Source organism: Rhinolophus sinicus, chromosome 16, assembly GCF_057876585.1.
Source record: "Rhinolophus sinicus isolate RSI-liver-muscle chromosome 16, RSI-T2T, whole genome shotgun sequence".
Lineage (NCBI taxonomy): Eukaryota > Metazoa > Chordata > Mammalia > Chiroptera > Rhinolophidae > Rhinolophus > Rhinolophus sinicus.
In genome coordinates this window covers 99,900,054-99,924,684 of record NC_142516.1, presented here as the reverse complement: position 1 = coordinate 99,924,684, position 24,631 = coordinate 99,900,054, and the positions used below count along the sequence as shown (strand labels likewise).

At 38.4% G+C, this 24,631-nt stretch overlaps 1 protein-coding gene across 2 annotated transcripts in view; it reads left to right on the top strand.

Annotated features, from left to right (window-relative positions):
* The first annotated feature begins 765 nt into the window (after positions 1–765).
* The window catches only part of CCDC169 (coiled-coil domain containing 169), a 54,447-nt gene continuing 30,581 nt past the window's right edge, over positions 766–24,631 (top strand). Inside the window, exons 1-4 of one of the 2 annotated variants that reach the window (XM_019736537.3) lie at positions 766–1,960; positions 3,470–3,549; positions 15,502–15,612; positions 15,700–15,740. In XM_019736537.3, coding sequence (XP_019592096.3) covers positions 1,878–1,960; positions 3,470–3,549; positions 15,502–15,612; positions 15,700–15,740 — 315 coding nt within the window. In that variant the 5' untranslated portion in view covers positions 766–1,877. The remainder of the gene's footprint in view (positions 1,961–3,469; positions 3,550–15,501; positions 15,613–15,699; positions 15,741–24,631) is intronic. The other variant, XM_074330020.2, reaches the window with a different exon arrangement.

Sequence of the window (24,631 nt, the reverse complement as noted above, 5' to 3'; positions counted from 1 at the left end):
GGGGGAGTGATTGTTAGGCCAGATACCTGTCTTGTCTTCCTTAAACCAAGATATATAGGGAAGGATAAAGGGTTTTTATAGATTTCCTCTGATTCCAGCTGCTTAACACTGTTAGTACTTTTTATTATAATTCCATTGGCTTGATGGTAGAACATTTCCCAAGATATTAGCAAATAGATCATCAGTCCTAGATTTCGGTCGTAGTGGGAGCTTTTGTCTTTTTCTCAGTCTTCATACTAGGTATCAGCATAAGCTAAGAAAAGCCAGCTTTAGGGCTTGTTAGCCAGTAGTTATTTTATATGCACTTTTCAGGTATGTCTGATACATATTGCTCTGCTCAGTCAGAAACTAGTTTTCTGGTCTATTCTTGCTGAACTCAAGACTAGGTAATTTTAAATGGACTTCCTAATGGATTTTTCCATTTTGTGTTTAGCAACAGAAATGCTTAAAATAACATTGCTTTGTTTCTGAATAGCTTGTTTTCTTCCTAATGTTTTTTTATATTCACAATATATTTTACAGATCCAGAAAAATGAATAAATAAAAGCTTTTAAAAACAGATCAGATTAAAAAAAACCACCTCCAAATAATGTCTTTTTGCCTACAAATCTGGGCGGTTTCTTGGGACATTAAACATACTTATCAGTCTAATGGGCTACTAGGTTTATTTTCTATTCAATTCCAAACAACTCTCACGCTTAAAACTTGTCCCAATACAGAGATTCTCCAAATTTCCAGAATCTCCTTTCTCTTTTGAAAGACTTTCTAAGTGAAGACTTTCCTTAGCTTCAACATCTACCTTGTGAACCAGCCATTGTATAGTTTACTTCATACAAACTAAATATAGCAACCATGGGTCCCAATTTTCTGCTGTCATTTTCTAATATTTTTCCCCTAAATTACTAGTTTTCCAAAAATATGTTGGTAAACAAAAGCCAAATGAAACAAGCATTAACCAAATGTGCTTTTAAAAAAGTTTCCTTTTATAGGCATATAACTAATACATATTTACTGACCACTAACCGTCACTCTTCTCAGCACTAAAGAGGGAGCAGTAGACAGAACAAAGGATTTCTTTAGCAGACAATCTAGTTGTGCTGATTTCAGAAAACATGGTCCCATGCTCACACTTCTCAAATTGATTCAAGGTATGGGAAATGGACCAGAGAAGTCAGAGGTCAAGGCAGCGCTGTCTTTCTGCTAATCGACGGATGGGAGCCAGAAGTGACACTGATGTACAGATCAGGAGTAGAATGCAAAACTAACGATTACAATTATAACAAGGAAATTTCGAGTTGTAGTGGGCAGATTTGAACTAGGTCCGTGGGTTCTCAGATTCACCTAAACTCAATAATCTGAACTGGAAACTCAAGAGTTCGGGTAGTGCCTTAAGATCTACTCATCAGACACTCCTCACCACGGTACACTGAAGCAGAAAGAGGCACAGCCATTCTTGGGTTCAGCATTTTCCTACCAAGGAAGGACTAAGAGTAAAGTAAACACGGGGCGTGGGTCAGCGTTTAAGACAGCAACCAAAACCGGCAGTTCTGGACCCGCTTGCTCTCGGCCCTGTGGCCGCGCACAACCCCTCGCCATCCCCGCCACCCATTTGGGAAAAGGACCGGGCCGCAGCCTTTCTCCGAGACGCGTTCCGGGGATGAGGGACCCTCGTGGCTTTGGGGGGCACTTCGCGACCCCGCCCTGCCCCCCCTGCGTCCCTGCCCTGTGACGTCACTGCGAGGCGCCGGCGATACTGAGTTCGCCATGGCGACGGCTTGTGACAAGGTTTTCTTCTTCCCGGCTTCTGGGTGTCCCTGTAGGTCTCGTGTTCCAAGCCGTGAGAAAAGCAGGGTGTGGGAGGTCTCTGATAGGACACTATGGAGGAAGAAAGAGGCGAAAACTTCGACGGTGTGAGCACCGATCGCCTCAAACAGGAGTTGCTGGAAGAAACCCACTTGAAGTGAGTTGGGGACGCGTAGGTTCCCGTCCTCGCCGCCGACGGCCCGTGTGTGCGCCGCTGTCCGAGGCTGCAGCCACCGAGCTGCAAGTGACACCAGCAGCGTAATTAATACCCGAGCTGATTTGGCCGCATCTGACAACTGATAGGAAAGATTCCTTTGCTTCTTTGATTAAGCATTTAGTATTATAAATAGACAGGTTTTGAGGTAGGATGTGCTGACATTAGGATCAAATCAGACGGAGCGTATTGTCTGCATGTACTAACTATAAAGCTAAAATATGTGTTTGGTTTTGATGGACCACCAAATTCGAATTTTCTGGTCAGATTACAAAGTTCTCGTTTATGCTTTCTCTTTCATCCTTTTAGAACAACTTAGAAATGGTGACATTTTAGAAAAATGATGCTATACATATATATATTTAATATTCACTATTAGTGCTTTGTATTAAATCTTTAAAACATTTTAAGTATTTTTAAAGATGCCTCCAACCCCACCCCCAAGCCCCACAAGAATGTAGACCCTCCTGTGTGCCCTATAGTTTCCCGTGCTTTCCTCTATTGTAGCTCCAACCACACTTTTATTTCATTTTATTTTCTTTTATTTTTTATTTTAAATTTTTCTCCCAGGATTGAATGCCACACGATTTTAATTGCTTGGTTAATTCTTGGTCTGGTACTTATGATAAGGATGCTGAGGACAGGTTCTATATTCCCTGAGGGAATAGAGTATAAGAGCAAGTACTTTAGAGGAATCTTTCATAAATTAAAAAATCCCCAGCTCTTATCACTCAGTAATTACATGACCTTGGGCAAGTTAATGAACCTCTTTAAGCCTCAGTTTTCCTAACTCTAAGATTGGTGTACGAATTGTTTTCATACCTCATGTGGTTGTTGCTGGAATTGAGTAAAATGGATGTAAAGCGCTTAGCATTGGCTTGTAATAAGCATTCAGTGGAAGTTAGCTGCTGCTGTTGTTTTTGTTCTGTTTAATTATTCACTGTAGTATCTTCAGCACTTAGCACAGTACCTTGAACATAACAGGCTTTCAAAAATATGTATTGAATAAATGATTGTGATATTTTGATAATTAATGTGCTATTTAATGATATCCTAAGTAGGTAATCTCTGGAATGCTATTTGCTTTCGTTTTGTTTTTTAGTAGTGTTTCTTTTTTCCTCTGTTTCAGGTTGTCAGTTGTTACTTGTTGCCTTAGCTATTTCTTTCTATAATAATTTGCAGCTCATTTGCTAGGCTTTGAGAAACCTCTTTGGATCATATTTAAGAGTAAATTGTTACCTGGGGGACGTTGAGCTTTAGTGCATGTTAGTGCATGTCCTTCTGGAACTGGATAATCAAAGCCTCCATTTGTCTGATTCCTGATTCTCAACCATGTCTTCAATAAGTGATGTTTCAGAATAAATTGTTCCTGAAATAGTGGTGGGTTACTCTGTATTCCTCTCGTGTTATTTTTTAACTGAATTGTAATTAACAAGATATTTTTAATAATAGGGTTATGGTACAACTATCAGTACTTGAATTAAGAAACAAGATAGCGGAACTGGAAGCCAAACTCAATACTGACGATGAAGGTATATAAGTAAATAATTTTATACGTGACTCCTGTATAAATATTGTTCATTTTACCAAGATACCTATAGTACATTAAATTACAAATGTGGAATAATAGTACCAAGATTTCAGTATTACTTTTTAGCAGCATTAGTAATAATTTATTATAATGGCTTATAAAACTGAAGTTTTGGAGTATCAAACCTGTTGTATATATGAGGTTGGACAATTAAGTTCGTGAACTTGTTGCAACAATGTTGCTAACCTTTTTTGATATCAGAGGGATTATTCATTATGAATTTGTACCAACTGGACAAGCAGGTAACCAAGTTTACTATTTGGAAATGCTGAAAAGACTGTGAGAAAAGGTTAGACAACCTGAACTTTTCACCACAAATTCATGGCTCTTGCATCACGACAATTCACCAGCTCACACGGCACTGCTGTGAGGGAGTTTTCAGCCAATAAACAAATAACTATATTGGAGTAACCTCCCTACTCACCTGATGTGGCCCCCAATGACTTTTTTCTTTACCCAAAGATAAAGGAAATGTTGAAAGGAAGGCATTTGGATGACGTTCAGGGCATCAAAGGTGATATGACGACAGCTGTGATGGCCATTCCAGAAAAAGAGTTCCAAAATTGCTTTGTAGGGTGGACTAGGCGCTGGCATCAGTGCATAGCTTCCCAAGGGGAGCACTTCGAAGGTGACCGTAGTGATATTCAGTAATGAGGTATGTAGCACTTTTTCTAGGATGAGTTCGCGAACTTAATTGTCATACCTTGTACTCTTCTTATGAGTTCAAAAGGTTTGTTCATCAGTTAGCAAAACTTTTGTTACATGACATCAACATATTACTTCCTTAGTAAATAATAAAATATAATTTTTCTATTTAACTCAAGTAATGCCCTTCATATCTCAATTTCTGGATTTAGAGTATAAGTTTAAAATTCTTATCTAGGTTTTGGTTATTTGTGTTGGAAGAATGGGGGGTGTGAGTGTTGCATGCGACACACGTCACACATACATACACATGCACATACCCACGTACTTAAAATTTATAATGTATGAAAGACATTAATTCATTCCACAAATATTGATTGAGACCCTGCCATATGTCAACATTTTGAGTAGAAGACCTTTCTTTTCCCTATTCTAAAGAGGTTCACTGACTACTAGGAGAAAGTCTCAAACTAAAATATGAATATGAGAAGTGACCTAAGTTCTGCATAAGGAGAAATGGAAACTCAAGTAGAGGGGTCCTAACAACTCGAATGAGGCCATAAAGACAGCTTTCCAGAGGAGGCAGTACCTGAACTGAATGCTAAGAAACAGTAAGAGTTTATTAGGGTTAGGGTGGTGGGCTTTGGTTCTTAAACCCGTTTATACTTCTCTTTTCTTCTACCGAAGAAGCCAATGAACAAAAAGGATTAGTAGCCATTTAAGAAATAAAAAAGCTATTTCTATAAGTACTCAGTGCTCTGTTAAAGCTTGGTAAGAGAACGCTGCTTTGTTCCAAGGCTGAAGGAGCTTTCTTCCTATGTCTCCATATCTGTATCTTAGATATACCTGGCTCTGTGGGGGCAGACTGTGAGTACACTTACCCAGTAGTTGCATTGGCATGGATAGCTGGAATTTCCTCATCTGTCTGGTTACTGACTAAACAGGTCATGCTCACAGAGACACATGCAATGCAATAAATATGCCCACTAGTAAAATGTAAGCCCACAGGGCTTATTATCAACAGTTCTTGTCATGCAGAGGAGCTGGTAATGGATATGAAGAGGAAAGGTAAAACGGTAGGTGAGGAAGTTCTTTCCTCAGTGAGCTGACACTAAAGCCTAAGGTCAAGGACAGAAACATTTACCCCTTTCTTAAATTTAACTAAGGCCAAGAACTGTGTGAGGTGAGGTTATTACTGTTATCCCCATTTAGGGAAAAATGAAGTTCAGGAATTTAAATAACTTGCTACGGTCATATAGCCAAGGAGCAGCAGAGCCCTGACTGCACGCTTAGCTACTGTCTGTGTACCACTCCCACTACTACCATATCAACACGCAACAGTTCTGGTTATCTACTGCTGCATAGCAGCCACCCTATCATTCAGGGGCTCAAAGTAACACATTTTCTGTGGATTGACTGGGGTTACCTGGGAGGGTCTTAATTGAGTTTTCTCATGCGATTGCAGTCAGATGTTGTCTGGGCCCCAGTCACCTGAAGGTTCAGCTGGGCTAGACATTCCAGGATGCCTCTCACTCAGCCTGCTGGCATCTGACACTGGCTGCTGGTTGGGAGCCCCTCTGGGACTGCCCGCCAGAGTGCCCCCACATAGCTCTTGTAGCTTTTGCTTCTCACAGCGTGGTGCTTGGCTCCTAAGAGGATGTAACCCATACTTATTCATCATCAGTGACAGAAACTGCCAGGCCAATTAAGGGCTACTGCCAGAACTGGTGCAGTGTCATTTCTACTCGATTCCATTGGTCAAAACAGTCGCAGATTCAAGGGGATGGGAAAATAAACAATGCTTGTGACGGTCACATTCCTTGTCAGATGGGATATATTATTGCAGTCATCTTCGGAAAACACAATCTGCCACAGGGAGTATGACAATGTCATCTGAGGAGAATTCTTAGGTAATTGATAAAGAAGGAACATAGATTTTCATGAGAAAGTGACAGGAGATGAGATGAAGGTTTATGAAGAAGACAAATGCAGAATAGTCTTTAATATGATGCTAATGAATTTATATTTATCTTGAAGGCAATGGGGTGATATTAAAGGAGTTGTCAAATACATTTATTATTTTAACATTACACGAGCACAAGTGACAACTATAGAACTTTCCACCCTCCTCTAATCTCTGCCACCTCTCTCCCCATTCTTACTCTCAGCTAATAAGCGTACTTTCCTCTTTCAAAGAGAAAAGGGAAGCAATCAGAAGAGGAGAGCCATATGTTTCCACCAAGAAAGCTACCCACCTATCTGCATCTTTCTCATCCTTTTTCTTTCCTCCTGTCCTTGTGCGTGGTCTGCCCTTACTCTCATCTGAGGTCAATCCCTCCACTTGTGTGATAGAGCTCGTCTCCTCTCCCCGACTCAAGGATATCACTCCAGCGATCATCTTCTCTCTTTCCTGCCACAATCTGTTTTCCCTGCTCCACTGGTCATTCCCAACAGCATACAGACATGCTGAATTTATTTTATCTAAAAAACATGACAAACCTCATTTGCCCACATTTCCCCTTCCATCAGCCCCTTTCATTGCCCCATGTACAGCAAAACTCTTCAAAAGAGTGGTGTTCTATTTTCACTCTTACCTGTTTATTCTTATGTCATATGTTTGGATTAATTGTAACTGGATTAATTTTTAGGTGAAACAGCGAACACAACCAGATCCAAAGGGCTTCACATTCCCATAGTGGCCTCTTGAAGCCCTTTAGGATTCAAAGGAAACTATATACAGAAAAAGTGATTTATGTTTTAATGAAATCTGAATTTCATCATCTTAAAGCTCAGGGACAAGACAAAGAGCTGGAAAGAAGATGTTCAGGTGACTTTTTTCCCCAAAACTGAGAAGAGTCAGTATTTGTGTAGAGCTTTCAGTGCACTTTTAAAAATGGAAACCTCACAACTACCTTTTGAAAAAAGTATTACCTCATTTTATAGATGGAAAAACAGATCAGGGATTCTAAGTGGCTCTGTCAAGGCTACCGAGTTGGTGAGGGATAGATCTGGGATTTGAATGCAGGTATTCTAGCATCAAATCCCACACTCTTAGCCTCTACTTCTTTCCAGCTCTTAAGATTCTCTCTCTCTCTCTCTGTCTCTCTCTGTCTGTCTCTGTCTCTGTGTCTCTGTCTCTCTCTCTCTCTCTCTCTCTCTCTCTCTCTCTCTCTCTCTCTCTCTCTCTCTCTCTCTCAGAGTAGAACCTTGATTTACTGAGATTCCATGGCATTTGCTCATCTAGGGATAGAAATGGGTAGGATTTGCCCAGCACAAGCGTGACTGTCTCTTTCTTGGATGCCTCCCAGTCAGACATTTTGCCTGTAATCAACTGAAACTGCTCTTTTGCCAAGGTCACCAGTTACACCCAATTTGCTAAATCCAATGTCAACACTCAGTCCTTATCTTACCTATCAGCAGTATTGCCACAGCTGATCACCCTCGTCCTTGAAACCCTTTGCTCACTTGACTTCTGGCCGCTACACTCTCTTGGTTTCTTTCGTACCTGTTGGGCACTCTTCATTTCTCTTCCTCGTCATGATTTCTGAAAACTTGGAGTGCCCCAGAGCTCAGTCCCCTGACTGTTCTTCAAGCCGTGCACCCACTTCCTAGGTGATCTCTGGCCATATGGTATTAAATACGACTGTACACTGACAACACACAGATTTACACCTTCATCTTGGACCTCTCATTTAAACTCTTTCGAGCCTTCATTTATAGGCTGATTTCTATCCCTAAACTTTGGCTATTAAGTAATAGATTAATAGATAAAATATGTTTTAAAAACTCAGTACATGCTAAGGAATGTTTTGATAAAATTCAATTAGTCTTCCTTATTTTAAAACAAAAAAATACTTTTGTTTATCTCAAACTGGCATAAAATACTTAATGATGAAACATTGGAGGCATTTCCATTCCTGGGGAAGAAAAGATGCCTGCTGCCACCATTAAAACTTAATGTTTTGACAGTTCCAGTGTCAAGCAATAATATATGAAACAGAAATATGAGTCATAGCTCTAGACAGGAAGAGATACAATTATTATAATTTTCAACTTATAAAATTTGATATGCAGAAACATCCAGAGGACCAATTGAAAAACTAATATACTAGTAAAGAATTAGAAAATCGGTGGATATAGTAATGGATGAAATGTTTGTTTTTTAAAAACCCCAAACACTAGCCAGTTTCTAATAACCAGTTAGAAAATAGGGTTTTTAGATGAGTCCACCCACAATTCCAGCCCTAAGCCATAAAATATCTGACAATATCCTTGATAGGCAGAACATATGCAAAGAGATAACAGAAGACCATGACTACCATGTTTCCTCGAAAATAAGACCTAGCCAGACCATCAGCTCTAATGCATCTTTTGGAGCAAAAATTAATATAATATATTAAAATAAGACCAAGTCTTATATAATATAGTATAAGACTGGGTATAATATAATATAATACCGGGTCTTACTTTAATATAAGACAGGGTATTTATAATCTAATATAATCTAATATGATGTAATAATATAAAATACTGGGTCTTATATTAATTTTTGCTCCAAAAGACGCATTAGAGCTGATGATCCAGCTGGGTCTTCTTTTCGGGGAAACACGGTATAAGGGAGTAATAACAGTTCAGCCAGAATTCTCACCTTATTCAATCTATGAGATTTCATACTGGAGAGAAACACTAGAATAAAATGAAATTGGGAAAGTTTGCTGCCTTAGCACATGTCTTGCTGAGCTTCTGAATATCTTTATCAGTGGTTGACACACATAACACCAAAAACTCACTGTGAGCCTTCTTATAAAGTTAATGAGCTAAACATTGCTTACTAAATGTCAGGAAATTTCTGCTGGAGAGACGCCATGTGAATTAATGAATATGTAACAGCTTCAGCTGTGCTCAAGTCCCTGTGCTTCTGAAAACCTATGCTAGAGAGGAAAAATTGCCAGAAGTGAGTCCGTGTAAAGAGCCCAGGACTTAGAATCAGAAAGCCCCAGGGTTTGAAACACAGCTGTGGAACTTAAATGTGTAACTTGACGCAAGTTACTTAAAGCCCTCTTGGTCTCATTTCTCTATCGGTAAATTGGTGAAAAAAAATACATGAGTCGAATTGTTTGACGAATAAATATGCAATGTGTAGCGATTCTTACCATCTTCATTATTAAGATTTTCATCAGAAGAGGGACATATACTTTTCCTATATGGGAGAACCAGATATTATAAATACGCTCATTTTCATCCAGTTAATTTATTTATATGTAATTCTTATTGAACTACACAGATTTTTTTTTTCTTAACTTGAATAATTTATTCTAAAGTTAGCTGGTTGAATAAATAGAGATAACTGATAAAAAATTGCTGGGGTGAGGGACTCCTACACCTAATGCAGCTATAGTTATTGAAATTGGAAACACATCAATACAACAGGAAAGCTAGTGTACTGAGTTGCTAGAGCTTCCATAACAAAGTACCGCAGACATGTATTTTCTCACTGTTCTGGAGGCTAGAAGTCCAAGATCAAGGTGTTGGCAGCGTCGGTTTTTCCAAGGCTTCTCTCCTTGGCGTGTAGATGGCTGTCTTCCTTCTGTGTCTTCACATGTCTGTACCTGGTTGTGTCCTAATCTCTTCTTATACGGAGATAGTGCATTAGGGCCACCATATGATCTGATTTTACCTTAATTACCCCTTTAAAGGCCCTTTCTCTAAACGTAGTCACATTCGGAGTACTAGGGACTCCAGAGTCCTAGGACTTCAACGTGTGAATTTGGGGGACACAATTCAGCCCATCACAGATTGAATAGAAACAGATTCTAGTTTATTAAAACCATATTATAAAGCTGTGACATTCAGGGCTAGGTTACTGTTACTTTTTTAAACTATCTTTTCTGTTAGTGTGTCATTATATGGAAAAAAAAGGGAAAACCATTTTCATTTGTGAGACTTGTAGAAAATAGATTATTACAAACCAAGTCTGCACTGTATGTTGAAATGGGCGAGTACTGAGTGAGGACTGCCGTAGTCTGCTTGAGCTGTCACAACAAAATACCATCTGCTGGGTGGCTTAAGTGACAAAAGTTTATTTTCTTCCAGTTCTGGAGGCTGAGAAGTCCAATACCAAGGTGTAGGCTGATTCATGGTGAGGGCCCCCTTCCTGCCTTGCAGATGGCCACCTTCTCCTTGTGTTCTTAGTGGCAGACAGAGAGAAAGCTCCAGTATCCCTTCCTCTTCTTTCAAGGGCACCCAGCCTGATAACCTCATTTAACCATTATCACTTCCTAGCTACATGGGAGCTAGGGCTTCGACATGTGAATTTTAGGGGGACACAGACATTCAGTCCGTAACAATCATGAAGCTCTCACTTTCTAATTACTGTCTGCCCCTCTTCCGACCACCGAGATGGAAGAAATTTCGCCTGCTGGCCCAAGTTTTGGGAAGGGCTTCTGGGCAGAGAACTGGAACCAAGGAGGAGCCAATTACCAGTAATGTTTTCTTGGAATTTGTGTCATCACAGGGACCTTTGAAGGAGCTAAAGGAAAAGTGATGAATTATTCAGTAAGTTCTGCCTGGGAAATTGGTATAATAGTTAGAAAAAAAATCCCATTACATCTTCACTCGATACTTAATTCTAAAACCTTCCAGATAGATTATAGAGTTAAATATTTTTAAAAATTAAATAAGAAAATATAGTTGAATGCATGTCTGTTTATGGATAAAGAAGATCTTTCTTAGTTTAAGAGTAATTAAAAGAAATCACTGAGGAAAATATGTTTACATTTGATTTCAGAAAAAATAGCTTCCCTTTGATTAAAAAAAAGACCAATATGAGAAATCAAACAGCAGTCTGAGAGATTCGTAGCCAGTATGAGAGACAAAAGGTTAATATTTTCACTGCATCTATATCCTCTGCAATTCAATTAGAACAACATTGAATTTCCAGTAGATAAATATGAGTAGAATATAAAAAAATTCATGAATATGGAAAAATATCCACCTTGTTTCTTAGTCAAAAATTTTGAATTGAAATAAATTTTGAATTGAAATAGAATTTTTTACTTAGTGAAGAAGTAGAGATTGTTTTTTTTAAGTGAAATAGGAACTTTATACATTACTGGTAGCAATGTAATGTTACCCCTTTGGAAAACAATTTTACAGTAAATTTCTTGATGATAATGATGAAAATCATAACAACAACTAATTTTCATAGCATATCCTATAAGCAAGGAACTTTAATTATCCTTGTTTGAAAGATGAGAAATTGAGGCACAGAAAAGGTAACTTGCTTTAAATCACATAAATAAGCTGTTAGTTGGTGGAAACATGATTCAAAACCACTAGTCCTACTTTGGGGATTTTTTTTTTTCCTTATGAAGTCATCTGAAAATTTGGTTGGGGATAACTTTACTCACAAGAGGTACTCTTCGCACCACTGTGTTCCCTTTCTTTTTTTGACACATTTGTATTTTTGTTCATGTTCTCACTGCTAGAATATCCTTTCTCACCTTCTCTGGCTTAGAACAGGTATCATTTCCCCCAAGAAGCATTTCTTGACCTTCTTCAGTCTTGATCTTTCCATCTGTCATTCCCTTCTGCCATCGTGCAGATTGGATGTCCTTCTGTTTGTTCCATAACATCCACTTAACCAAAACTTTTCTCAGGTGCTTTGGCTCTGTCTCCCCCGTCCCCTCTACTTGTTCTACTGATGGTTGACAGCAGGGACTATGTCTGTTTTATTTTTATATCCATACAGTGCCACCTATTAGGCATTTTCCTTTCCTTATTAACATTTTCTTACTTTACAGAGTCTTTTCAAATTGACATAACTTTATCATTTGTAATCATTATAGTGAACAACACAATGAAACATGACTGAATTATTAAAGTCCATATAGAGTCAAGTGTCAATCAATTCGACTGTGTTCTTTTTAACACTTTAAAATATATATGGTATTGTTACGCAGAGCTTTGTTTGTTTTGTTTTTGCTAACATTGCTGTCTTTCTGGCCAAAAAGAATAGAAAGGAGAGGGAAGGGAAGGGAAGGGAAGGGAAGGGAAGGGAAGGGAAGGGAAGGGAAGGGAAGGGAAGGGAAGGGAAGGGAAGGGAAGGGAAGGGAAGGGAAGGGAAGGGAAGGGAAGGGAAGGGAAGGGAAGGGAAGGGAAGGGAAGGGAAGGGAAGGGAAGGGAAGGGAAGGGAAGGGAAGGGAAGGGAAGGGAAGGGAAGGGAAGGGAAAGGAAAAAGGAAAGGAAAGGAAAGGAAAGGATTTATATCTAAAAGATAGGGCAGCGTTCCACCTAATTTTCTCTTACACTATGAACTTCCCCTTCTAAGGTAAATTCATAAAGCTAATTAGGAATCAAACTTCCAGAATTTTTCAATTTTTGATTTGGGTTTACTTTTCATCGTACTGATTCTAGCCAAGATCCTTCTTTGGGATTGCAAAGCAATTTTATTTTTCCTTTAAAAATCCCAGTGCATGTTTTCTTTTTCTTTTTTCTTTCTTTCCTCTGGTTGGTTTGTTTTTAGAATTACTGCAGGAGCAATGGTTTCATGGAGTTATTGCTCAGGCTGTTTTTCTCCCCAGAGACACAAATGTTTGTTGGATTTTTATACCCATAATCTATATTTTAAATAATGACTTATTGTAAGTGTATCTTAAGCCTTGATAGGTGGGCTATTCTTTGCCCAAGGTCAAGATTCATTGTTTTTGGTGTCAGGTTTATTGTGGTTGTCTCAATGACAGTACCTCATCTCTTACTTGGGCTGGTTTCAGAGGGCTCTGAACTTCCCTTAGTATCAAGACTACTTCAAAAACTTGCTATTTTTAACTGCCAATCTTATTCCCAGCTGAAAACAATTTAAAATTATTACATTTTAAAGACATGAAGAATGATGGAAAAATTACAAACCTTAGTATTTTCAGTACTTTTGGGGTATCACAGAACAACGTATGGTAGGGAAGGTAAAATGCCATGTACTCCTTTTTCAGAAAAAGAAAATAGTTGATAAGTAGGAAGTTGACCTGATCTGTAAGACCCAATGCTTTGTGAAGAAGAAAAAAATATTAATCTCGTTTCATGGGCCTCCATTTAAATGCTAAGAAATTAGAAATTCTAACACATATAAATCAGTAATGGCTGCAGATTTTGGTAAGTTATATTGTCTTTATTTTGATGTAGTTGAATGTTAATTGATTAGTTGTTTAATTAATCACTAGTTAATGAATTGTTAATAATGTATACATTATCTTACCAGGGTTAGGGACGTAACTGGCCTGGGACAAATCAATTATATTGATTTAACTGAAAGATTTGTCTTGTCTTTTTCTCAGTTCAACAACAGCAACTGACCAGTGGGCCCATTATTTAAAGCCTCTTAAGCTTTTTCTAAAGCAGAGTCTCCCGGTCTATGTGTCTCTCATCTCATAGTAAGATCAAGACAGCAGAAAGTGTACTCTCAGGTTAACTTTGGCGACGTACAATAATTAATGCAGGTAGGATAGGTGAGATCCTACCTGCATTTTTTTTATGAAGGAAGTATTTTTTTTTATGAAGGAAGGGGCCCAAAAAAGCAAAGGTGCCAGGTCCCAGGAAAGTCCCAATGTGGCCCCAGAAGCAGCATAAGACTTTTTTCTTCCCATTTTTTATAGCCACTACTGTTTTGAAATTTTCTTCTTCAATTTGATGGTCCATATGCTTTTCGCTTTGTTCCTTTGTCCTCTATAATCCAGAGCCATCTGTGTACACTCAAGGAATTACACGTTTGTGTTCACCACATTGGAGAATGTGAATATTGACGTCATTACCTCCAAGGCCTTCACTTAGTATTAACATTAACACATCACAGTCTACTGTTAGGCTTGGCTATTTTTGATCATCTTTAGGTTAATAGTATTTTAAAGTAAAGGAGGGTCAAACATTTATAAACTATGCTCAGATGTGCTAAAAATTAATGGCGTTCTTGAATTTTTTGGTAGCTGTTCTCGTCTTGTTCTGAAGCCCCCATTCCCATGGTGGGGAAAGGGGTTTGATTACAAAGAGAAACTTTAGCTAGTCAGTTATAAAGATAATTCCATCTATTCGGGCTCCATGGTATCTTTTGAATAAATGACAGTCTCTTAGGGCTTCTCCTTCCATCTTGTTCCCTAAAGCATTTGGATTAATGACTTTCAGCTTCCGATTGGGAGGGTATCCTGCCCCTCTCTCTGGTAGGCTGCCTTTGCTTCGAGATGAGGGCGTACGGAGACCCGTGCAGTGTTGAAGCTGGCAGTTGTGTGCGCTCATACTCTTTCTGCTTAGACTCTGCCATCAATTTTACGTATATAGCAGCAATTGCCTCATACTGTAAAGAGTATTTAAGGTTTAGAAACAAGCCAGCTCTTTTTCTCTCTGCAAAGCATGACTTTCAAGGCTCCAAAACATTAGCTTTGGGCTTTGAAGCTAGTGAAGACATTTTAGGTTTTGGCTGTGTTCTTCTCCTCGACTAGAGCAATAAGACAAATGTTTTGGCCTTGATAGCCAAGTGGGGTAGAGTGACAGAAACCTACTTAAGGGTAAGAAAAGATGCCTGAATAGGTAGCTAAATGTAAGCAATGTTAGTTAGCATAGCAGGTAAGAGGATATGCTTTCAAGTCAGAAAAACTGGGTTGAAATCTCACTTTCCCCATTTATAGCTTTGCCATCTTAAGAATGTTATGTGACATATCTGAGCCTATAAAACAGGTAACTAAGTTTTTAAAAATGAGGATTAGATTAGTTAATATTTGTAAAGTACTGTGTGCTTTACACATAGCAAATTTGTAAGTGGTAGTTGTTAAACGGACTTCAGAATTCTTTTGCAAAGGAAAAAAAATGAACATGACATTGAATGGAAGCTAATATTGTTTGGGCTTTTATAGATGGATATTTCAAGCTACAAGGAAATAAACATGTTCTGGATATTCCCTCAGGTAGAATTCCTTATGAGGACACATGAACTAAAGGGAAAAGGGTGGTAGGGAGTGAGAAGACCAGGCGTCATAATAGTCCTAGTGAGGTCTGGTTGCTGGGAGCCTGACTGTGAGTCTAGCTTCTGCAGTCTGAGGGGTCCTAGCTAACGGAAATACATGTTAAAAACTGGTTTGCTGTAGTTCGTCTGTATTGCTAGTCAAGTCAAGTCTAGTAACAGAGCAACATTGAGCTGATTAATATTATTTAAGTGAACAAATGAGAGATGGTGAGGTGATCTTGGTTTCCCCCTGTTTTCACCCAGGTGGTGAATGGAAAACTCGTTATGAGATTCAACTTGAACTGAATGGTCAACTAGAAAAGCAAATTGTTTCTCTTAAAGAGAAAATAGAAAAAATCCGCGGAAATCCTTCAGGTAAACACAGAAAGTATATAGATTATGTGTTTCCTAAGTTGAGTTAAAACTGATAAAATATCAATGCTCATATTTGTTTTATTGTAGATAGACTGTCTTCCATTCGTGTCTATGAACGAATGCCAGTGGTGAGTAAATGAGGGTTAAATAAAAAGAATAATTGAAGGAAATTATGGACACCCCCTGTGTTACCCAGTTTCCAAGCAAAAGTTTAAAGACTGTGGCAAGGTCCAAATAAAATATTTTGTTCACTGGAGTTGTTTCTAGAATGTGAGGCATTCTGTAAAAAGGACTTCCTTCAGCTTATTACCCCCTTATAAAGCTGGGCCGGGATTCTGTTGCAGGTACAAACAAAATGAAATAAGAAGAATATCAATGGTCGAGCTGGGTGGAAACCGGAGTGCGTCCCTTCATTGCAGCCTAAAAGAGCCTCTTTAACACAAAAATACCTATCTTATATCTATCTCAAGACATTTCTGTTCTAGTCCCTCTGGAATATACAGGCACATGTACACATACACACACACACACATTTTACACACACACATGTACAAACTGTACAAAATCCAACAACAGAAAACCCATAAAATTACCCTATAATGTGAAACCTCATTGGGCTGGTCCACCTACTTTTTCTTTTGGTTACCCTAGTGACATCTTTTCTCCTTTGAGAGTTAATTATAATCCCTGATAAATTACTTAAATTTGTATGTTTTACACTTTTTCAAAGCACATTCATTTGTTTTTCATTCATTCAAATATTTATTTTTTAAAATGTAGAGAAGGCCCAAAGCATGACTTACACTATGTCCAGAGCATGCTTAGAAACAGCTTTTTCCTCAGAATTCTTGCTGAATTTTTATTCTGAATACTAAGAACAACATGGAAATCATATAAAAAAAAAATCAAGGATAATTTATATGAAAATGAAAACACAGTACTCAGCTAAATTGGCAGGACTTAACATTACACTAATAATAATAGTAATTTGACCTTAATTAAGCATATATTATATGCAAATTAATTTTATGTAATTTGTCATGCAACAACTCCATGAGATAAAATTCAATATTATTCCCTTTAATATGTGTCACACTAAGCTTAAAGAAATTAAGTGATTTGCTCAGGATCACACAACCTGGAAATGTGGAGCCAGATTCCCTCCATCTAAAAAAATCTGTGCCCACTTAACCACACAGTGCTATATCAATACGTAGCCCTTCTGTCCTGCTTATCAGAAATAACAGGGTTTTTTAAAAGATTTGTATTAAAAATATAGTTAACATGCAACATTATATTAGTTTCAGGTGTACACCATAGTTATTCAACATCTCATATACCTAAAGAAGTGATCACCGTAAGTCCAGCAACCATCTGACACTGTACCAGGCTATCACAATATTATTGACTATATTCCCCATGCTGTACATTACATCCCATGATTTACTTGTTTTATACCTGGAAATTTGGACCTTTTATTTCCCTTCACCACTCCCCCCCTTTTAAATTTTTCAAATACAATTGACATTCAATATTAGTTTATATTAATTTCAGGTGGACAGTGTACTGGTTAGACATTTATATAATTTAAGAAGTGATCCCCTGACTAGTCTAGTACCCACCTGGCACTATACATAGTTATTACCATATCATTGACTATATTCTCTATGCTTTACTTTACATCCCCATGACTGTTTTTGTCACTACCAATCTGTATTTCTTAATCCCTTCATCTTTTTCACCCTGCCCCCAAATCCCCTCCCATCTATCACCCTGATAAATCTAGTACCCCTCTGACACCAAACTTAGTTACTACAGTATTATTGACTATATTTCTTATGCTACTGTGTTTCCCCGAAAATAAGACCTAGCCAGACCATCAGTTCTAACGCGTCTAATATAATTTTTGCTCCAAAAGACGTGTTAGAGCTGATGGTCGGCTAGATCTTATTTTCGGGGAAACACGGTATACCCTACATCCTCATAACTACTTTTTAACACCAATTTGTATTTCTTAATCCCTTCTCGTTTTTTTCACCTACACCCCCAACCCCCCTTGCATCTGGCAACCATCAAAATGTTTTTTGTATCTATCAATTTGTCTCTGTTCTTTTTGTTTGTATTTGTTCTTTAGATTCCGAATTAAGTGACATTACATTGCCTTTGTCTTTCTCTGTCTGACACTCCACTCAGCACAATACCCTCCAGGTCCATCCATGCCACCACAGTGGCAAGAACACATTCCCTTCCATGGCCGAGCAATATTCCACTGTATATATGTACCACCTGCTCCTTATTCATTCTTCTATTGATGGACACCCAGGCTGCCTCCACATCTTGGACATTGTAAACAATGCTGCAATGAACCTATGGATGTTCATGTCCCCTTGAAGTAGTGTTTTGGTTTCTTCAGATAAATACCCAGACGTGTGATTACTGGGTCCTTTTTATCCCTTGTCATAACCTTTGTTTTAAAGACTATTTAGTCTGGCATAAATATTGCTACTCCAGATTTTTTTTTTTTTTTCCATTTTTTTGAAATAACTTTTTGCATCCCTTTACTTTCCATCTGCGTGTGTCTTTCAATCTGAAGTGAGTCTTTTATGGGCAGCATATGGAAAGGTTTTGTTTTCTTATCCATTCAACCACCCTCTGTCTTTTGATTGGAGCATTTAACTCATTTATATTGAAACTAATTATTGACAGATATATAGCTATTGCCATTTATTATTCATAATTTTGTCTTTTTAGGTTTTTGGTTTTTTTTCTTAAAGGAGTCCCTCTAACATTCCTTGTAATACTGGTTTGGTGATGATAAACTCCTTTAGCTTTTTCTTGACTGGGAAGCTCTTTATCTGTCCTTTGATTTTAAATGATAACCTTGCTGGGTAGAGTACCCTTAGTTGTAGGTTTTGGCTTTTCATCGTGTTGAATATTTTGTGACAATTCCTTCTGGCCTGCAAAGTTTCTGTTGAGAAATCATTTGACAATTTTACGGGAGCTCATTTGTAGGTAACGGCTTTTCTCTTGTTGCTTTTAAGATTCTTTGTCTTTAACCTTTGGCATTTTAATTATGATGTGTCTTGGTGTGGGTCTGTTTGGGTTCATTTTGTTTAGGACTCTCTGTGCTTCCCGGGCTTGAATGTCTATTTCCTTTGCTAGGTTAGGAAAGGTTTTTCTTATTATTTCTTCAAATACGTTCTCAACCCCTTGCTTTCTTTCTTCTCCTTCTGGTACCCCTATGATGCAAATGTTGTTATGCTTGATGTTGTCCCAGAGATCTCTGAAACTATCCTCATTTTTTTTTTTTTTTTTTTTTTGGATTGATTTTCTTTTTGCTGTTCTGATTGAGTGTTTTCTGCTACCTTGTCTTCCAAATTGCCAATTCCATCCTCTGCTTCATCTAGCTGCTGGTGATTCCTTCTAGTGCATTTTCATTTTCAGTTATTGTATTCTTCACTTTTGACTGGTTCTTTTTTATGGTTTCTACGTTATTTTCTATGCTAGTTATCTCTCTGTTGAAGTTTCACTATGTTCCTTGAGCATCTTTATAGCCATTATTTTAAACTATCTCTGGTAGGTCACTTGCCTCCATTTTGTTTAGTTCTTTTTCTGAAATTTTTTCCTGTTCTTTCATTTGGGGCGTATTCTTTTTTTCCTCCTTTTGGCTGCCTCTCTGATTGTTTATATGAGTGTGTATATGTATTAAGTAGATCTGCTATGTCTCCCAGTCTTGGTTGTGTGGCCCAATGGCACAGTCTCCCTGGTCACCTGGTCTGGGTGCTCCAGGAGTGTCCTTTGTCTGGATTATGTGTGCCCTCCTATTATAATTAACCCTTGGTTGCTATTGGCAGGTCATTGGGTAGAATTGGTCCTCAGGCTGATTGGCTGTGGGGTTTGGCTACATGTACAGCTTATGGGCTGCTGTGCAGGGGGCTTACTCCACTGAGTGGGATTCGTCCCAGTGGGCTCTGGTGCCTGTTGAGACCGCCTTTTCTGTGTGCTGCTTGTAGGGCTCACTGGACAGTGCTCTGCAGTGGTCTGAAGCCAACCTCCAAGTACGTTGGTTCTGGGGCCTCTTGGGAGGGGCTCCAGTGAGGCCCAGTTCACCCACTGCCTGTGACTGGCTTGGGGACTACCTGGTAGGAGCTATAAAGTTATCTTAAGTTTTTCACTGCCTGTGTTAAGGTTGGAGGCACATAGGAGAGGATACACTGGGAACCGAGGATAACTACCACCCATACAGGCCTGCAGTAATTCCGCAAGAAGCCAGTAGACCCCAAGGCCTGCTGTCACCTGCTGGCTCCCTTAAGGTTCAGCCACTAATAAAGCCTCATGTGGTACGAAAGTTGGGTGAGGCAGTCTCGGAGTCACTAGAGTGGGAAGAACTGTGGTCACCAGGTTAATGTAGACTCTGGTTTCATGCTAGTCTTGAGCCTAAAGCTACTCAGCCAAAGTCTCAGAGTACACTGTGGCCAGTTGCTGCCTGCCTGGGGCCTGTGGACTCTGATAGTTTTCCAAGAAAGAGTGAAATGTAGGCGGGATAAGCTGCTATTTAGAAAGAGCCTCAGGTGTTGGGGGAGTTGGGTAGGGTGGGTTCCCGTGAGTCAGCAGTTTGGAGCAACAGAGCTCACCAGGCCAATCAGATTCAGATTTGGCCGGAAGGGGAGGACTCAATATAGGAAAGATGGCATCCACTTGCTGGCTGCATGGGAGAAGAACCTCACACAGGAAAAACTGTGACTGTCCTCCAGTGTTTCCCTGAAGCCACACACCTCATCTGCCTCCCTATATGCCTCTGATGCCCCCCAAGTCGCCATCCATCTGCCGGAGCCCATGGTGAGTGGTGAAAGATTCTTGCATGGGCCGGTTAAGAGGATATCTGGGTTTCCGAAGCCTTTCATCTCACCGGGATGGTCAAAATTCCCACTCTTTTTCATAGCCAGTGTTGTGGGGGCTCCTCTTCCTGTAATTTGTACTCCGGGCTGGGGAGCCTGGTGTGGGGCTGGGGTCCTTTGCTCCTCTGGGGAGGACCTCCTTTGCCAAGATGCTCTCCTGATTCTCAACTGCCACAAAGGGTTTGGGGCCAGCCCATTTCACATCTCTGCCCCTTCTACAAGTCTTGATGTGGCTTCTTCTTTTTATCCTTAGTTATAAAACTTTAGTTTAGTCAGACTTCAGATGGTCCTCCAGAGTGATCGTTTATAGTTCAGTTGTAATTTCAATGTATTCATGGAAGGAAGCAGGCACAGTGGTTATCTACTCAGCCACCTTAGATTTCTGTGAAAGAGAATCCAATTACAGGTTTTTTAATAGCTATAGGTTTTTTATTCCTGTACATTGCTATATTCACAGAGATTCTGAGGACCAGAGCATTTATTGCTCTTTGAGTAACAGCAAAGCTTCTTGTATTTTTTTAAAATAACAGATTGGGGGAGAAAGAACCTTTTTTGCACACCTCTCTGTTATTTTCAACCAGATATACTCTTATTTATATCCTGGGAAGTCAGGAAAATAACATTTGTTTTGCTTTTTTTAATTGGAAAATTGGTAAAGTTTTTTGCCCTCTTGCATGGAGTCATATCTCCATCTTGTGGTATTTCAAAATTGCTACAAGCTATTTTAAGCTTAATATTTCTTAACTATAGGTAGAATTTTAGTAGAACCTACAGAGTATAAAATATCAAATATTATTCTGGCTACTTGATATATACAATTTCTGGCTACTTGATTCTTGATAACCCACCCCCAGTCCAACTCAGGAAATGGGGTACCTGGCTTCATGGAAGGTAGCGACAAGTGCTGGTGTAATACGGTAAAATACTTCATAGCCCATCTAAGAAGCATTTAATCAGTTTTCTGACTGCTACCTTAGACTCTGTAACATATTCATGTTCACATAAAATGCATTTTTTTCTCTTGATGAGTTTGTGTTATTCTTGAAGAAAATGTGGTTCTCTAAGAGGCTTCAATCTGGTGGCAGAGAATTATATTTCTCTTCAGTAAAAGACTAAAGAAATGTAAGAAGAGCTGAGTGGGGCCACATGCCCAGCAGAGAGGAATGATGATAAAAGTCCTGGCTGTTAAGGAGCCGGTCCTGTCCATCGTCTGGGTGGGAGCCCTGCATAACTACTTGGGTTTTCTTACACAGTGGGATCCAGGAGGTTTTGTCAGAATACAGGGATCACGAATCTAGCCAGGGAGCTGGTGATGGAAGTAGCCAACTACTAAATAAAAAGCACTGGGTTCCAAGAATCCTATAACCATCCAGTCAAGAAATCTGTCTTATCTAAGGACCATAGATATAAGTCATATTTTTTTATATTAAAACTATATTTGTGAAATTCAGACATGTACTGTTTGTATAATACAAACTTTTTTTTTGTTTTCTATTAGTTTGATAATTAGAGAAAATGGCTTATATTAGTTGTCTTTAAGGGGTAGAGTATGAATTCAAACACTTTGTAAATGTACCATTCTTATCCTTGTAGATTGTTGAGTCTTTAGGAGTAACCTATACACACATACTTAAGAAATGGATGTCAGTTCATTTGAATACTGATTTTGAGTAACTTCACACTGCAGGTTTGCTTATGGGCCACAAAAGGGATAAATGCTAGTTTTTGGATGTGTAATTTTTTAAAATGTTATCATTTGAAAAAAATATTAAATGGTAAAACAGTTATTTTCAAACAGGATCACTAAAGTGAACTTAATTTTAATATTTTAAAAAGAGAGTGACGTGCTAGTCCTTATTCAGACAGACTAGCTTCAGGCCCTCAGCCTTTTTGAAGATTTCTTTTCACATTTTAAGGTAGTAGAGATTAGATAATCTTTAAAGTGACTTTCAGTGGTGTAATTTGTTAAAACTTAATTTTAGCAAGCTTTATCAGTTAAAGGCTGCATTTGGCTGCATGTAAGAGAGAGAAGAGTGGAGATGTGAAATAAGTAAGGTGTTTTTTGTTTCGTTTTGTTTCTTTGTCGCATGACAGGAAGTGTTAGAGGTATGCAGTCCAGGGTTGGTACAGTGGCTTTCTAATGCCTGTAGGAACCCAGGCTCCTCCTGACTTTCTCCTCTGCCATTCTTTAAACTGTGACTTTTGTCTCCATGCTCACAAGAAGGCTGCTTCACCTTCTCACCTGCTTCACATTCTCACTAAAAGAAGAGGTAGGTGAAGGGTAAAGGGCCAATGTGAGGGCCAGCCAACGCAGCTTCCTTTCAAGGAAATTTCTAACACGTTGCTCCATGCTATCTACCTCTCCTTGGTTAAAGCTGTCTCACATGACCACCTGTTATTTGCAAAGATGACGGGGAATATGGTGTTTTACTGAGCATAGTAGGAAGGAGGGCAGAATGGATATTGGGCATGTAATTAGCGGTATCTGCCACACAACGTCATTTAAAATTAATGCCATTTCATTTTAAAGTAATATCTATTCATTTAATATTATTTGGAAAGTAAAAGACAAAGAAAAATATTACTAAATCAAACATACCTACTGCTTATTTATTATTTTTAGTAATTTTATATACATATAAATTGATTTCAAAAAATAATTCAATAAATAAATTAGCCAAAAAAAGGGAACAAGAAAGGACAGCATTTTATGTATATAATTTTCACCTTATTTCATGGACAATTTTGTGTCCTATACTAATCATGGATAATTAATTATTTCTTATGTTTTGTTCATGTACATTTTTAAGGGCTACATTTTATTCCATTGCATTGGATTATTAATGTTCAAATTATTTTTCCCTATAGTTGAGTATTTTAAAGTTTTTGCTAGTTTTAATTTTGAACAAAACAAAACCCACAGAGGCTAATATGGCAAATAATATGTTCTAGTATTAGCAAATCTTCAGATTTTTGTCACTTTTTGATTTCAAATGTTTTAATGAAAATAATTTATAGATAGAGTTGAGGACCTTTTTTTTTTTTTTTTTTTTTTTGATCTCCCTGTTTCCTTCCCTCTGTTTCCTCTTTATAGGCAAGTACTATCATGGATTTGGTATATGTCATTCCAGTTTATTTTAAAATACTTTTCTACATATATCATGTTTAAAAATGCATATAAAATATCACTGTACATATAATTCTTCTATTTTTTTATTTTGTCCATATTAATATATAAAGATCTAGTAAATTTTGTCTGCTGTATGGTATTCTGTTATGTGAGTTCGGAAAATTAAGTTCTCGAGCTCATCCTAGAGAAAGTGCTACATACCTCATTGCTGAATATCGCTATGGTCACCTTCGAAGTACTCCCCTTGGGAAGCTATGCACCAACACCAGTGCCTAGTTCTCCCTTCAAAGCAATTTTGAAACCCTTTTTCTGGAATGGCCATCAGAGCTGTTGTCATATTATCCTTGATGTCCTGAATGTCATCAAAATGTCTTCCTTTCAATATTTCCTTTATCTTCAGGTAAAGAAAGAAGTCATTGGGGGCCAGATCAGGTGAGTAGGGAGGGTGTTCCAATACAGTTATTTGTTTACTGGCTAAAAACTCCCTCACAGACAGTGCCGTGTGAGCTGGTGTATTGTCCTGATGGAAGAACCATGAATTTTTGGCGAAAAGTTCAGGTCATCTAACTTTTTCACGCAGCCTTTTCAGCAGTTCCAAATAGTAAACTTGGTGAACTGTTTGTCGAGTTGGTACAAACTCATAATGAATAATCCCTCTGATATCAAAAAAGGTTAGCAACATCATTGCAACAAGTTCACGAACTTAATTGTCAGATCATGTATGGATACATCCTTATTTATTTTATACCCCTACACTGAGAATTTTTCTAAAAATCTCACAATGGCAAACTTCCACAGTGAACATCCATATACATTTCTCCTGGAACAAAGAGTTCATCTAAGGTTGGCTAACTTAACGAAGGTAGGGCAATTAAGTTCACGAATGTGAACTTAAGTTCATGTATCTATAGAGAGCTAGATAGCAAATATTTTTGACTTTGCAGGCCATTTGATCTCTGTTGCAGTTAGTCAGCTGTGCTGTTATAATGCA